This window comes from Panulirus ornatus, chromosome 10 (assembly GCF_036320965.1).
Source record: "Panulirus ornatus isolate Po-2019 chromosome 10, ASM3632096v1, whole genome shotgun sequence".
In the NCBI taxonomy this organism is placed as follows: domain Eukaryota; kingdom Metazoa; phylum Arthropoda; class Malacostraca; order Decapoda; family Palinuridae; genus Panulirus; species Panulirus ornatus.
Genome location: NC_092233.1, coordinates 28,954,258 through 28,971,613, shown reverse-complemented (window position 1 = coordinate 28,971,613; position 17,356 = coordinate 28,954,258). Strand labels below are relative to the sequence as shown.

At 40.7% G+C, this 17,356-nt stretch overlaps 2 protein-coding genes across 5 annotated transcripts in view; one reads left to right on the top strand and one right to left on the bottom strand.

Moving 5' to 3' along the window:
- The window catches only part of LOC139750865 (small glutamine-rich tetratricopeptide repeat-containing protein alpha-like), a 150,067-nt gene extending 135,721 nt beyond the window's left edge, over positions 1 to 14,346 (bottom strand). For 2 of the 3 annotated variants that reach the window (XM_071665667.1, XM_071665669.1), the window contains exon 1: positions 8,764 to 8,923. In XM_071665667.1, the coding sequence (XP_071521768.1) occupies positions 8,764 to 8,771 (8 nt within the window). In that variant the 5' untranslated portion in view covers positions 8,772 to 8,923. Of the gene's footprint in view, positions 1 to 8,763; positions 8,924 to 14,256 lie in introns of those variants that run through there. The other variant, XM_071665670.1, reaches the window with a different exon arrangement.
- The window catches only part of LOC139750863 (target of EGR1 protein 1-like), a 123,249-nt gene continuing 115,077 nt past the window's right edge, over positions 9,185 to 17,356 (top strand). The window contains exon 1 of one of the 2 annotated variants that reach the window (XM_071665665.1): positions 9,185 to 9,234. In XM_071665665.1, the coding sequence (XP_071521766.1) occupies positions 9,214 to 9,234 (21 nt within the window). In that variant the 5' untranslated portion in view covers positions 9,185 to 9,213. The other variant, XM_071665664.1, reaches the window with a different exon arrangement.

The window sequence follows — 17,356 nt, the reverse complement described above, 5'->3', positions numbered from 1 at the left end:
GGTATGTTTGAAGGAATAGTGGTTCCAACAATGTTGTATGGTTGCGAGGCGTGGACTATGGATAGAGTTGTGCGCAGGAGGATGGATGTGCTGGAAATGAGATGTTTGAGGACAATGTGTGGTGTGAGGTGGTTTGATCGAGTAAGTAACGTAAGGGTAAGAGAGATGTGTGGAAATAAAAAGAGCGTGGTTGAGAGAGCAGAAGAGGGTGTTTTGAAATGGTTTGGGCACATGGAGAGAATGAGTGAGGAGAGATTGACCAAGAGGATATATGTGTCGGAGGTGGAGGGAACGAGGAGAAGAGGGAGACCAAATTGGAGGTGGAAAGATGGAGTGAAAAAGATTTTGTGTGATCGGGGCCTGAACATGCAGGAGGGTGAAAGGAGGGCAAGAAATAGAGTGAATTGGTGTCATGTGGTATACAGGGGTTGACGTGCTGTCAGTGGATTGAAGCAAGGCATGTGAAGCGTCTGGGGTAAACCATGGAAAGCTGTGTAGGTATGTATATTTGCGTGTGTGGACGTGTGTATGTACATGTGTATGGGGGGGGGGGTTGGGCCATTTCTTTCGTCTGTTTCCTTGCGCTACCTCGCAAACGGGGGAGACACCGACAAAGTATAAAAAAAAAAAAAAAAAAAAAATATATATATATATATATATATATATATATTTATTTTTATTCATTTTACTTTGTCGCTGTCTCCCGCGTTTGTGAGGCAGCGCAAGGAAACAGGCGAAAGAAATGGCCCAACCCACCCCCATACACATGTATATACATACACGTCCACACACGCAAATATACATACCTATACATCTCAATGTACACATATATATACACACACAGACACATACATATATACCCATGCACACAATTCACACTGTCTGCCTTTATTCATTCCCATCGCCACCTCGCCACACATGGAATACCATCACCCTCCCCCCCTCATATGTGCGGGGTAGCACTAGGAAAAGACAGCAAAGGCCTCATTCGTTCACACTCAGTCTCTAGCTGTCATGCAATAATGCCCAAAACCACAGCTCCCTTTCCACATCCAGGCCCCACACAACTTTCCATGGTTTACCCCAGACGCTTCACATGCCCTGATTCAATCCACTGACAGCACGTCAACCCCGGTATACCACATCGATCCAATTCACTCTATTCCTTGCCCGCCTTTCACCCTCCTGTATGTTCAGGCCCCGATCACTCAAAATCTTTTTCACTGCATCTTTCCACCTCCAATTTGGTCTCCCACTTCTCCTCGTTCCCTCCACCTCCGACACATATATCCTCTTGGTCAATCTTTCCTCACTCATTCTCTCCATGTGCCCAAACCATTTCAAAACACCCTCTTCTGCTCTCTCAACCACGCTCTTTTTATTTCCACACATCTCTCTTACCCTTACATTACTTACTCGATCAAACCACCTCACACCACACATTGTCTTCAAACATCTCATTTCCAGCACATCCACCCTCCTGCGCACAACTCTATCCATAGCCCACGCCTCGCAACCATACAACATGGTTGGAGCAACTATTCCTTCAAACATACCCATTTTTGCTTTTCGAGATAATGTTCTCGACTTCCACACATTCTTCAAGGCTCCCAGGATTTTCGCCCCCTCCCCCACCCTATGATTCTCTTCCGCTTCCATGGTTCCATCCGCTGCCAGATCCACTCCCAGATATCTACAACACTTTATTTCCTCCAGTTTTTCTCCATTCAAACTTACCTCCCAATTGACTTGACCCTCAACCCTACTGTACCTAATAACCTTGCTCTTATTCACATTTACTCTTAACTTTCTTCTTTCACACACTTTACCAAACTCAGTCACCAGCTTCTGCAGTTTCTCACATGAATCAGCCACCAGCACTGTATCATCAGCGAACAACAACTGACTCACTTCCCAAGCTCTCTCATCCACAACAGACTTCATTCTCGCCCCTCTTTCCAAAACTCTTGCATTCACCTCCCTAACAACCCCATCCATAAACAAATTAAACAACCATGGAGACATCACACACCCCTGCCGCAAACCTACATTCACTGAGAACCAATCACTTTCCTCTCTTCCTACACGCACACATGCCTTACATCCTCGATAAAAACTTTTCACTGCTTCTAACAACTTGCCACCCACACCATATATTCTTAATACCTTCCACAGAGCATCTCTATCAACTCTATCATATGCCTTCTCCAGATCCATAAATGCTACATACAAATCCATTTGCTTTTCTAAGTATTTCTCACATACATTCTTCAAAGCAAACACCTGATCCACACATCCTCTACCACTCTGAAACCACACTGCTCTTCCCCAATCTGATGCTCTGTACATGCCTTCACCCTCTCAATCAATACCCTCCCATGTAATTTACCAGGAATACTGAACAAATTTATACCTCTGTAATTTGAGCACTCACTCTTATCCCCTTTGCCTTTGTACAATGGCACTAAGCACGCATTCCGCCAATCCACAGGCACCTCACCATGAGTTATACATACATTAAATAACCTTACCAACCAGTCAACAATACAGTCACCCCCTTTTTTAATAAATTCCACTGCAATACCATCTAAACCTGCTGCCTTGCCGGCTTTCATCTTCCGTAAAGCTTTTTCTACCTCTTCTCTGTTTACCAAATCATTTTCCCCAACCCTCTCACTTTGCGCACCACCTCGACCAAGACACCCTATATCTGCCACTCTATCATCAAACACATTCAACAAACCTTCAAAACACTCACTCCATCTCCTTCTCACATCACCACTACTTGTTATCACCTCCCCATTAGCGCCCTTCACTGAAGTTCCCATTTGCTCCCTTGTCTTACGCACTTTATTTACCTCCTTCCAGAACATCTTTTTTTTTTTTTTTGTCGCTGTCTCCCACGTCTGCAAGGTAGCGCAAGGAAACAGACGAAAGAAATGGCCCAACCCTCCCCCATACACATGTATATACATACGTCCACACACGCAAATATACATACCTACACAGCTTTCCATGGTTTACCCCAGACTCTTCACATGCCTTGATTCAATCCACTGACAGCACGTCAACCCCGGTATACCACATCGCTCCAATTCACTCTATTCCTTGCCCTCCTTTCACCCTCCTGCATGTTCAGGCCCCGATCACACAAAATCTTTTTCACTCCATCTTTCCACCTCCAATTTGGTCTCCCTCTTCTCCTCGTTCCCTCCACCTCCGACACATATATCCTCTTGGTCAATCTTTCCTCATTCATTCTCTCCATGTGCCCAAACCATTTCAAAACACCCTCTTCTGCTCTCTCAACCACGCTCTTTTTATTTCCACACATCTCTCTTACCCTTACGTTACTTACTCGATCAAACCACCTCACACCACACATTGTCCTCAAACATCTCATTTCCAGCACATCCATCCTCCTGCGCACAACTCTATCCATAGTCCACGCCTCGCAACCATACAACATTGTTGGAACCACTATTCCTTCAAACATACCCATTTTTGCTTTCCGAGATAATGTTCTCGACTTCCACATGTTCTTCAAGGCTCCCAGAATTTTTGCCCCCTCCCCCACCCTATGATCCACTTCCGCTTCCATGGTTCCATCCGCTGCCAGATCCACTCCCAGAAGAGCAGTGTGGTTTCAGAAGTGGTAGAGGATGTGTGGATCAGGTGTTTGCTTTGAAGAATGTATGTGAGAAATACTTAGAAAAGCAAATGGATTTGTATGTAGCATTTATGGATCTGGAGAAGGCATATGATAGAGTTGATAGAGATGCTCTGTGGAAGGTATTAAGAATATATGGTGTGGGAGGCAAGTTGTTAGAAGCAGTGAAAAGTTTTTATCGAGGATGTAAGGCATGTGTACGTGTCGGAAGAGAGGAAAGTGATTGGTTCTCAGTGAATGTAGGTTTGCGGCAGGGGTGTGTGATGTCTCCATGGTTGTTTAATTTGTTTATGGATGGGGTTGTTAGGGAGGTGAATGCAAGAGTTTTGGAAAGAGGGGCAAGTATGAAGTCTGTTGGGGATGAGAGAGCTTGGGAAGTGAGTCAGTTGTTGTTCGCTGATGATACAGCGCTGGTGGCTGATTCATGTGAGAAACTGCAGAAGCTGGTGACTGAGTTTGGTAAAGTGTGTGAAAGAAGAAAGTTGAGAGTAAATGTGAATAAGAGCAAGGTTATTAGGTACAGTAGGGTTGAGGGTCAAGTCAATTGGGAGGTGAGTTTGAATGGAGAAAAACTGGAGGAAGAACATCTTTTTATTCTCCCTAAAATCTAATGATACTCTCTCACCCCAACTCTCATGTGCCCTCTTTTTCACCTCTTGCACCTTTCTCTTGACCTCCTGTCTCTTTCTTTTATACATCTCCCACTCAATTGCATTTTTTCCCTGCAAAAATCGTCCAAATACCTCTCTCTTCTCTTTCACTAATAATCTTACTTCTTCATCCCACCACTCACTACCCTTTCTAATCAACCCATCTCCCACACTTTTTATTTTTTCTTATTTTGCTTTGTCACTGTCTCCCACATTAGCGAGGTAGCGCAAGGAAACAGATGAAAGAATGGCCCAACCCACCAACATACACATGTATATACATACCTGTCTACACACACAAATATACATACCTATACATCTCAATGTATACATATATATATACACACACAGACATATACATATATACACGTTCATAATTCATAGTCTGCCTTTATTCATTCCCATCGCCACCTCGCCACACATGAAATAACAACCCCCTCCCCCCCTCATGTGTGCGAGGTAGAGCTAGGAAAAGACAACAAAGGCCACATTCATTCACACTCAGCCTCTAGCTGTCATGTAATAATGCACTGAAACCACAGCTCCCTTTCCATATCCAGGCCCAACAGAACTTTCCATGGTTTACCCCAGACGCTTCACATGCCCTGGTTCAATCCATTGAAAGCACATCGACCCCGGTATACCACATCATTTCAATTCACTCTATTCCTTGCATGCCTTTCACCCTCCTGCATGTTCAGGCCCCAATCACACAAAATCTTTTTCACTTCATCTTTCCACCTCCAATTTGGTTTCCCACTTCTCCTCGTTCCCTCCACCTCTGACACATATATCCTCTTGGTCAATCTTTCTTCACTCATTCTCTCCATGTGACCAAACCATTTCAAAACACCCTCTTCTGCTCTCTCAACCAAGCTCTTTTTATTTCCACACATCTCTTACCCTTACATTACTTACTCGATCAAACCACCTCACACCACATATTGTCCTCAAACATCTCATTTCCAGCACATCAACCCTCCTGCGCACAACTTTATCCATAGCCCATGCCTCGCAACCATACAACATTGTTGGAACCACTATTCCTTCAAACATACCCATTTTTGCTATCTGAGATAATGTTCTCGACTTCCAAACATTCTTCGAGGCCCCCAGAATTTTCACCCCCTCCCCCATCCTATGATTCACTTCTGCTTCCATGGTTCCATCCTCTACCAGATCCACTCCCAGATATCTAAAACACTTTACTTCCTCCAGTTTTTCTCCATTCAAACTTACCTCCCAATTGACTTGACCCTCAACCCTACTGTACCTAATAACCTTGCTCTTATTCACATTTACTCTAAACTTTCCTCTTTCACACACTTTACCAAACTCAGTCACCAGCTTCTGCAGTTTCTCACATGAATCAGCCACCAGCGCTATATCATCAGCAAACAACAACTGACTCACTTCCCAAGCTCTCTCGTCCACAAAAGACTGCATACTTGCCCCTCTTTCCAAAACTCTTGCATTCACCTCCCTAACAACCCCATCCATAAACAAATTAAACAACCATGGAGACATCACACACCCCTGCCGCAAACCTACATTCACTGAGAACCAATCACTTTCCTCTCTTCCTACACATACACATGCCTTACATCCTTGATAAAAACTTTTCACTGCTTCTAACAACTTGCCTCCCACACCATATATTCTTAATACCTTCCACAAAGCATCTCTGTCAACTCTATCATATGCCTTCTCCAGATCCATAAATGCTACATACAAATCCATTTGCTTTTCTAAGTATTTCTCACATACATTCTTCAAAGCAAACACCTGGTCCACACATCCTCTACCACTTCTGAAACCACACTGCTCTTCCCCAATCTGATGCTCTGTACATGCATTCACCCTATCAATCAATACCCTCCCATATAATTTACCAGGAATACTCAACAAACTTCTACCTCTGGAATTTGAACACTCACTCTTATCCCCTTCGCCTTTGTACAATGGCACTATGCAAGCATTACACCAATCGTCAGGCACCTCACCATGAATCATACTTACATTAAATAACCTTACCAACCAGTGAACAATACAGTCACCCCCTTTTTTAATAAATTCCACTGCAATACCATCTAAACCTGCTGCCTTGCCGGCTTTCATCTTCCGCAAAGCTTTTACTACCTCTTCTCTGTTTACCAAATCATTTTCCCTAGCCTTCTCACTTTGCACACCACTTCGACCAAAACACCCCATATCTGCCACTCTATCATCAAACACATTCAACAAACCTTCAAAATACTTACTCCATCTCCTTCTCACATCACCACTACTTGTTATCATCTCCCCATTAGTCCCCTTCACTGAAGTTCCCATTTGCTCCCTTGTCTTACGCACTTTATTCACCTTCCAAAACATCTTTTTATTTTCCCTAAAATTTAATGATACTCTCTCACCCCAACTCTCATTTGCCATCTTTTTCACCTCTTGCACCTTTCTCTTGACCTCCTGCCTCTTTCTTTTATATATCTCCCACTCATTTGCATTTTTCCCCGGCAAAAATTGTCCAAATGCCTCTCTTCTGTTTCACTAATAATCTTACTTCTTCATCCCACCACTCACTACCCTTTCTAATCTACCCACCTCCCACGCTTCTCATGCCACTGCCAAGTTACCATACCACTTCTAAGAACAAACTTTAATGCTAAAGAACAGCTTATTGTATGCTATTGTATGCTAAAGCAGCTTATTGTATGAACATCAAAGAAATATGAACTTAATTACTGAAAGAGTAGGTAATAACACTTGTAATTCATCAACAGAACCTTAAAAAAAACCTATAAGCTAAGATGATGGAAAAATATAACAATATTGGTTGTTTGCTCCTGCTAATGATTGCACTGTGTTGCCTGTTGGCTGATATCTCATGTAATATTGGCACTGCATTTTTATGTGCATGACTGGTATGTTTTGACTAGAATGCCTAAAAATATGATACACCTTGAGTGCTAGGGAGGTTAAGTGAGGCTTTCATAAGATCTGCTGATTTGATATGAAGTGTATTTCCTATCTTATTTAATCAAACATCTCAAATATAGTACTTTCACCTCACATTTAATCAAATCTAATGCTTCAAATCATGTTAAGCATGTATTTCTGTAATCACAACAAAATATAAAAATCACCTAAAGCATAAATGGCCATTTCCTAAAGCTTGCTTCAATGTTAAGCTACAATGCCAAGTTACCAAACCACTTCTAAGAACAAACCTTAATGCTAAAGAACATGTTATGATATAAGAAGACTAGGCTCCTCTAAACCAGATAGACCAGGTAAGTTTTGGACTAAGTAAACACAGGTCAAATTTGAGACCTTAGCCACATGGCCCTACAGGATGCCCCTTCTGACAGGCTCTACCTCCTTATTTTTGACACACTATCACAGTATGGAAATGCTTCAACTCATGCAATGCCATTCTAAATTTATAAAACGTGTAAAATGTCCTGGGATACAAGATTTTTTGAATTCTGTGATAATTCCGTGGCACCCCCAAAGTAATATTTTACCAAGAACACAACTTTCACATGTGCTCTTGATATACAATATGTATATGACGCGAGTAAACATTTCTTCCAATAAAAGGAATGTGGGCTCAGTGAGAAAGCTAAACAAAGTGCAAGTGCTACTAACACTGGCAAATTTTAAGAACCATACATTATAGCTGGAATATGGGAGAGCCTAATACATGTACTGCTCTCTCCTTTATGCATAAAAAGGCAGTACGTGATACATACACCCTCTTCTGCAATACTTGTAGAAGCCAAAGAAAAGTGTACAAAACATAGTTTGTGTAAATGTTAAGTTTAATGAAAAGGTGAATGTAATCTATAGAATACTACAGAATCATTTAAATGGAATCAATCAAGCTGGTACTTTTTATCACATCGCTAGCAATCAATATAAAGAATGATGAATTTTGGGTTGTAAGACCTTTACATGTCAGCATGGTTTTACAAGAGACAATGCCAATCCAGAAATCCTCAACCCTGACTGATTAACTGAATTTACTAGGTAAAAAATCATACATATAAAGCCATACATATATTAAAATTTCATTAAGGTTAGTGACTGCAGTGTAAAAAATAAACTATTGTACAACGTTAATATCCTTGGAATTTTCATTGATATCAAAGTTTAATTCGCGTCGTCGATATGTCGTTCATAGTTTCTTCAATTCAACAAATTCAGGAGTCTAGGTCTGCTGTTATCTATTTTCGTGGTCTGTTCTGCTCAATCTGTCACCCTTAGTTGTGCTTAAACATCATGTCTGGTCTTGCTGGACCCAGTCTCTTATCTGCCCACCATGAATCAACACCATACTGAAATGCTTCCCTTTATTTGCATATAAAAAGCTATAGGTTTACTAGAATATTTGCGTTACAAAACTGAACCAGCAAAACACAAGGCAGGTGACAAGGTTGATCATACTTGTCCATGATATCGTGCCGACACTCGCGTCCTGACGTCTTCACTGCCACCGTACGTCTGCGAAAAGTTCCAGTAATGTATATCAACAAGAGCGCGTTAGATAAAATGTTTTTTCTCAAGAGAAATATGCTGTATTCATTGAAACATGTGACTTTTTCTGTATATTTCATAGCAATAACCACAAATTATTATTTTTTTTGTCGTATATTTCACTTTTCTCGTAATCCTCTATATAAGATTTTTGTTACCATATGTATATCAATCTATATAACACTTATTTTCCATACATTATATTATCAAAATCCACTAACTTGATGGCTATGAACTTTGAAAACTGATAATTTGATTGTCAGTCAAAACATTTTATATTACAAATCCCTTTTACGAGTTTTTCAAGATGTAAACAAAAAGTTATTATGACCACATTATTGTGTAAATACTCCAAGAAGAATGAAAATTGGTGATTATATAGTAATAGAATACGAAGTCGTGCTTTTTTACGCATTTTAACTTGAGTTTTAGATAAGAAAATATCCAGCAATTAAAGGAATGAATCTTTTCGTTTCATCTCATCACAGTCAAAATAATTATGAGCAACAACTAAAGCCGCCTCTTCCAAATCCTGTGTTTGTGCAGACATCTAATAGAATTTGTTCATTGAGATAAATCATAAACTATGGCAATGAAGAATTATTTGCCTATTATTGAAGTCACTGATGACAACTTTTTAAAAATATTGCCAACAATTCAAACTGCCATAAAGAATGCATCATTTGTGGCCATAGATTGCGTGAGTATTCATATTTTTAGATTTCATCCATGAAATGTAGGCAGTGTTCATTCCGTCTATAAGTCTGTGTGGAAGTCAAATGCTGCTTTTCCGACTAAGCGATATTGGTGAATCTTTTTGATTAAGTATTGGGCAATGGCGGGTCAAACGTTATTTTGCCGACTTGTCAGCACCTGTTGGTTAAACATATTGCCGAGTAATCAGCTAGATTTTCATAGGATATTTCTTCTGGAATTGCCATTCCACTCGGTTACATTACAGATTTGTCTCAATGTTGGTCACATACTTGATGATCTGGAGACGATTAGTGTTGTACATTCGTATTAAAACATGCTGATGAGCGTTAGTCATGTGTTTTAGGCTACCAGGGATCAAACCCACATAGGTTTTAATCATGGATGCGGCAGCCAGTTCACAATCCACGCAGCTTTTCATTCTTCCCTAGGGGCTGATTGATAGATTGAATACTTGGAAAAAAGTGTATGTGCATATATACATGTACACATACATAGTCGTGAAGACATGTTACATGAGTGTGGAATTTGCTTTCCTTAATGCATATATAGTAATCACAGGCCTGTATCCACACTTAGGATATTTTCCAAAGTGTTTGAAGGTGTTTTGTATCAAGTTTGATAAATGTCTTGAAGAACCTAGACTGCTATATGTTTCAATTTCTATTTAGACCATCATACTTCACAAATGCAAGTTTAATACATCTCCCAGATATTACCAAATTTGAATGTGATCAAGGTTATTATATCAATATGGTTTTGTTAAACCTTCAAAAAGTTCTTGATACAGTCAATCACAATATATGATCTGAACTGAAATGTATTGGTCTCAGTGAAAATTCTATTCTTTGGTTTCAGCTGTATCTTACCAGAGGTAGACATTTATAGATGTTGATGGTATACTCTCTGGTGTCAAAGGTATGATTTCTGCAGCTCCACAAAATTCCAAGCTCATGTCTTTTCTGTTTCTAGTTTATGTGAATAACATGACAGCAGCAATGAAATGAAAATCAGCTGTATGTAGGTGACTTGGCTTTGATCGTGTCAGGAAAGATTATATCTGTGATAGAGGAAACCCTGAGTATGGAGATGGAGTCAGTTAGTAAATGGTCAAGATCTCTGAGAATAAGTTGGTCATTGCATTAAGGTAAAACTTAGTCCATTCTCTTTATAGAAGCAGTTGAATATTATTGATTGATTAAGGTACTGTGGAATGGAAATGAAACTGAATTGGAGTCGCATGTAACCTATTAGGCATAACATTAGACCGATCATTATCATGTCACAGTATTGCTTGTGAATTACCAAAAGTTCAGATGAAATAGATTTCTGTTTAGGAACTCCCACAGTTTCAGTCTGAAAACTAACAACCTTTATGTATCAGCTTTGATCTTGTGCCATTTCAGTTATGCTTGTTCAAGGGAAGGATGTAGTTTATTTAAAATATCATAAGATATATGCTTAATGCACCCCTCCAGAACTCACATTGGTTTTGAATAATTTAGTATAGACAGTAATCTCTCAGTAAACTGAAGTATGGTCATACGTATAACATTATATATGGTAATATTCCTGAATACATGAGATTTAAAGTTGAATTAGTTGAAAATTAGCACAGGTATGAAACAGGAGCAAGTGATTTATGTGGTGGATACCTGAGTTGAAGGTTTGGGTAAGATAGTTTATGTATGTACACTGATATGATTTTATGGGATGGTATTCCACTGTTAGCTAAAATGTCAAACTAATTATGATCTAGGAGCAACAACTCTTCCCTTTTTTAACTCTTTACTTATGCCATCATTGATTCTAACCACATTTCCCTCTTCCAGTTCAGGCAGTAGCTTAGAGCTTCTATCATGATAAAGTTTCTGCCTACCTTGTGAGTCTTGAAGTAGGTGTCTGACAGTCAGTGGGTCTTGTGTCTCTGGTCGTAACAAGGCTTCAGAAGTGGGGAGTGTGGGGAGGGTTCTTTTACCAAACAGTAACTGATAGGGGCTTGCTGTCCCCACAACAAAAGTATTTCTATAATCCAGCACACTTAGATAAGGATCCTTGCCCTCTTTGGCTGCCTTCTTCATCAGCCTCTTTACTGTCTATACACTTTTTTTCTGCAAGGCCATTACTTTTTGGATAATAGGGGGATGAAGTTGTGTGGTCTGTTCTGTATGACATACAGAATTCTTTAAATTCTACAGCTGTGACCTGTGGGCCATTGTCACTGTGAAGTCTGAGGTATTCCATGCCTTGCAAAATGATATTTTATTATACTTTGTCATTGTCTCCTGCATTAGCGAGATAGCAAGGAAACAGACAAAAGAATGGCCCAACCCACCTACATACTTATGTATGTACATAAACGCCTACACATGCACATATACATACTTATACATTTCAATGTATACATATATGTACATACACAGACATATACATATATACACATGTACATATTCATACTAGCTGCCTTCATCCATTCCCATCGCCACCCCCACCACATATGAAATGGCATCCAAGGACATGATTAGTGCTTGTGACACCTGTAATGCTTAAAGTAACCACCAAGCAAGGGAACCACTGATGCCTCATGAAGTCCCGAAACTCCCTTGGCAAAAATTTGGAGCTGATTTATTTGAAATGAAAGGGATGAGGTACCTGTTGCTTGCTTATTATTACAGCAAATATTTCGAGTTTGACTTGTTAGAAAATACTCATTCCAGTACTATCACGAAATACTGCAAGTGTCATTGGTGAAGTGCCTAAGGATTGGCGGAATGCATGCATAGTGCCATTGTACAAATAAAGGAGAGTGTTCAAATTACAAAGGTATAAGTTTGTTGAGTATTCCTGGGAAACTATATGGGAGGGTATTGATTGAGAGGGTGAAAGCTTGTACAGAGCATCAGATTGGGGAAGAGCAGCGTGGTTTGAGAAGTGGTAGAGGATGTGTGGATCAGGTGTTTGCTTTGAAGAATGTGAGAAATACTTAGGAGAACAGATGGATTTGTATGTAGCATTGATGGATCTGGAGATGACATATGATAGAGTTGATAGAGATGCTATGTGGAAGGTATTAAGAGTATATGGTGAGGGAGGTAAGTTGCTAGAAGCAGTGAAAAGTTTTTATCAAGGATGTAAGGCATGTGTACGAGTAGGAAGAAAGTGATTGGTTCCCAATGAATGTCAGTTTGCGGCAGGAGTGCATGATGTCTCCATGGTTGTTTAATTTGTTTATGGATGGGGTTGTTTGGTAGGTGAATGCAAGACTTTCGGAGAGAGTGGCAACTATGCAATCTGTTGTGGATAAGAGGACTTGGGAAGTGAGTCAGTTGTTCACTGATGATACAGCGCTGGTGGCTAATTCAGGCGAGAAACTGCAGAAGCTGGTGACTGAGTTTGGTAAAGTGTGTGAAAGAAGAAAGCTGAGAGTAAATGTGAATAAGAACAAGGTTATTAGGTTCAGTAGAGTGAAAGGACAAGTCAATTGGGAGGTAAGTTTGAATAGAGAAAAACTGGAGGAAGTAAAGTGTTTAAGGTATCTGAGAGTGGATTTAGCAGTGGATGGACCATGGAAGTGGAAATGAGTTACAGGATGGGGGAGGGGGCAAAGGTTTTGGGAGCATTGAAGACTGTGTGTAAGGCAAAAACGTTATCTCAGAGAGCAAAAATGGGTATGTTTGAAGGAATAGTGGTTCCAACAATGTTATATGGTTGCGAGGTATGGGCTATAGATAGGGTTGTGCGGAGGAGGGTGGATGTGTTGGAAATGAGATGTTTGAGGACAATATGTGGTGTGAGGTGGTTTGATCTAGTGAGTAATGAAAGGTTAAGAGAGATGATTGGTAATAAAAGAGTGTGGTTGAGAGAGCAGAAGAGAGTGTATTAAAATGGTTTGGTCACATGGAGAGGATGAATGAGGAAAGATTGACAAAGAGTATATGTGTCAGAGGTGGAGGGAACAAGGAGAAGCGGGAGACCAATTTGGAGGTGAAAAGATGAAGTGGAAAAGGCATTAAGTGATCAGGGCCTGAATATACGGGAGGGTGAGAGGCATGCAAGGAATGGAGTGAATTGGAACGATGTGGTATACCGGGGTCAATGTGCTTTCAGTGAACTGAACCAGGGAATGTGAAACGTCTAGGATAAACCATGGAAAGGTGTGTGGGGCCTGGATGTTGATAGGGAACTGTTGTTTCGGTGCATTACACATGACATCTAGAGACTGAGTGTGAACAAATGTGGCCTTTTTTAAAAAGTCTGTCTTCCTTCTGCTACCTTGCTGAAGTAGGGGGTGATGATGCTGTTTCCTGTGCGGTGGGGTAGCACCAGGAATGGATGAGGGCAAGCAAGAGAGAGAGAGAGAGAGAGAGAGAGAGAGAGAGAGAGAGAGAGAGAGAGAGCATTAAAGAAATGGCCTTGATCAGCACATTCATTTGGCCATGATTTCTCGGCTTCCGTTTAACAGGATGTAAATAAATAATACATATGACCATCATTTATACTAACTTCGCAAGAAATGAATTGATATACAGCCTATTCACTTTTTATCCCCTAATTTTCATATATACTGAACTAAAATTCACTTTCATGCTGTTCCACAGTGCTTCTTTCATAATCCCCACATGAGGTGTATTATGGTAGAGCATCTTACACTCTTTCATGCCAGTGCTAGAATTCGCATTCTACCAGTACCTGTGTGCAATTTATTGTGTGAAGACTTCTGTGGTACTTGTGGGCTTGAAGTATTCATTTTGCCTTTGATAATGCCCCCAAGTCTCCTTCCAGTTCTGCAAATAAAGAATCTTATGTGAAGGAGTTTGAAATGTTAATGTGAAAAGTAAGTTAGAGATACTGAGAAGGCTTGAAAATAGTGAAACAGCCTCAGCATTTGGCAGGACATATAGTGTAAATGAGTTGAGCATATGGGCTGTTAAGGAGAATATAGACAGAATTAGGAGTTCTGTTGAACATATCTACTGCATTTTCAGCCTTGATGACAAGGTGAGGAACCCTGTAGGAAAGAAATAAGGAACAAATATTTAACTATATTGAACTGTGGGGTTTGAGCAATCAGATGCTTGAGCTGCTTGAGTTTCCAAGGGGAGAAAGTTACTCCTGAGTATTTGCCAGAACTGACACAGCAGTAGGAAGAGAGGGCAGCACAAGAGAAAGAAGTTGCCTCACAATAGAACTAGCTGATGACAAAGAAGCTTGCTCATTACCTTACAGTTACTGACCAAATGATCCAAGAAGGGAGTTACTTGGATCTTTACCATGATTGTAATTTATAAATTGGAGGGATGATAACCTTTAAGTGTTTTTACTAGCATGGAAAATGGGAAAATGGGAAACAGAAGAAGGAGTCACGCGGGGAGTGCTCATCCTCCTCGAAGGCTCAGATTGGGGTGCCTAAATGTGTGTGGATGTAACCAAGATGTGAAAAAAGGAGAGATAGTATGTTTGAGGAAAGGAACCTGGATGTTTTGGCTCTGAGTGAAACGAAGCTCAAGGGTAAAGGGGAAGAGTGGTTTGGGAATGTCTTGGGAGTAAAGTCAGGGGTTAGTGAGAGGACAAGAGCAAGGGAAGGAGTAGCAGTACTCCTGAAACAGGAGTTGTGGAAGTATGTGATAGAATGTAAGAAAGTAAATTCTCGATTAATATGGGTAAAACTAAAAGTGGATGGAGAGAGATGGGTGATTATTGGTGCATATGCACCTGGGCATGAGAAGAAAGATCATGAGAGGCAAGTGTTTTGGGAGCAGCTGAATGAGTGTGTTAGTGGGTTTGATGCACGAGACCGGGTTATAGTGTTGGGTGATTTGAATGCAAAGGTGAGTAATGTGGCTGTTGAGGGAATAATTGGTATACATGGGGTGTTCAGTGTTGTAAATGGAAATGGTGAAGAGCTTGTAGATTTATGTGCGGAAAAAGGACTGATGATTGGGAATACCTGGTTTAAAAAGCGAGATATACATAAGTATACTTATGTAAGTAGGAGAGATGGCCAGAGAGCGTTATTGGATTATGTGTTAATTGACAGGCGCTCGAAAGAGAGACTTTTGGATGTTAATGTGCTGAGAGGTGCAACTGGAGGGATGTCTGATCATTATCTTGTGGAGGCTAAGGTGAAGATTTGTATGGGTTTCCAGAAAAGAAGAGTGAATGTTGGGGTGAAGAGGGTGGTGAGAGTAAGTGAGCTTGGGAAGGAGACTTGTGTGAGGAAGTACCAGGAGAGACTGAGTACAGAATGGAAAAAGGTGAGAACAATGGAAGTAAGGGGAGTGGGGGAGGAATGGGATGTATTTAGGGAATCAGTGATGGATTGCGCAAAAGATGCTTGTGGCATGAGAAGAGTGGGAGGTGGGTTGATTAGAAAGGGTAGTGAGTGGTGGGATGAAGAAGTAAGAGTATTAGTGAAAGAGAAGAGAGAGGCATTTGGACGATTTTTGCAGGGAAAAAATGAAATTGAGTGGGAGACGTATAAAAGAAAGAGACAGGAGGTCAAGAGAAAGGTGCAAGAGGTGAAAAAAAGGGCAAATGAGAGTTGGGGTGAGAGAGTATCATTAAATTTTAGGGAGAATAAAAAGATGTTCTGGAAGGGGGTAAATAAAGTGCGTAAGACAAGGGAGCAAATGGGAACTTCAGTGAAGGGCGCAAATGGGGAGGTGATAACAAGTAGTGGTGATGTGAGAAGGAGATGGAGTGAGTATTTTGAAGGTTTGTTGAATGTGTTTGATGATAGAGTGGCAGATATAGGGTGTTTTGGTCGAGGTGGTGTGCAAAGTGCGAGGGTTAGGGAAAATGATTTGGTAAACAGAGAAGAGGTAGTAAAAGCTTTGCGGAAGATGAAAGCCGGCAAGGCAGCAGGTTTGGATGGTATTGCAGTGGAATTTATTAAAAAAGGGGGTGACTGTATTGTTGACTGGTTGGTAAGGTTATTTAATGTATGTATGACTCATGGTGAGGTGCCTGAGGATTGGCGGAATGCTTGCATAGTGCCATTGTACAAAGGCAAAGGGGATAAGAGTGAGTGCTCAAATCACAGAGGTATAAGTTTGTTGAGTATTCCTGGCAAATTATATGGGAGGGTATTGATTGAGAGGGTGAAGGCATGTACAGAGCATCAGATTGGGGAAGAGCAGTGTGGTTTCAGAAGTGGTAGAGGATGTGTGGATCAGGTGTTTGCTTTGAAGAATGTATGTGAGAAATACTTAGAAAAGCAAATGGATTTGTATGTAGCATTTATGGATCTGGAGAAGGCATATGATAGAGTTGATAGAGATGCTCTGTGGAAGGTATTAAGAATATATGGTGTGGGAGGCAAGTTGTTAGAAGCAGTGAAAAGTTTTTATCGAGGATGTAAGGCATGTGTACGTGTAGGAAGAGAGGAAAGTGATTGGTTCTCAGTGAATGTAGGTTTGCGGCAGGGGTGTGTGATGTCTCCATGGTTGTTTAATTTGTTTATGGATGGGGTTGTTAGGGAGGTGAATGCAAGAGTTTTGGAAAGAGGGGCAAGTATGAAGTCTGTTGGGGATGAGAGAGCTTGGGAAGTGAGTCAGTTGTTGTTCGCTGATGATACAGCGCTGGTGGCTGATTCATGTGAGAAACTGCAGAAGCTGGTGACTGAGTTTGGTAAAGTGTGTGAAAGAAGAAAGTTAAGAGTAAATGTGAATAAGAGCAAGGTTATTAGGTACAGTAGGGTTGAGGGTCAAGTCAATTGGGAGGTGAGTTTGAATGGAGAAAAACTGGAGGAAGTGAAGTGTTTTAGATATCTGGGAGTGGATCTGGCAGC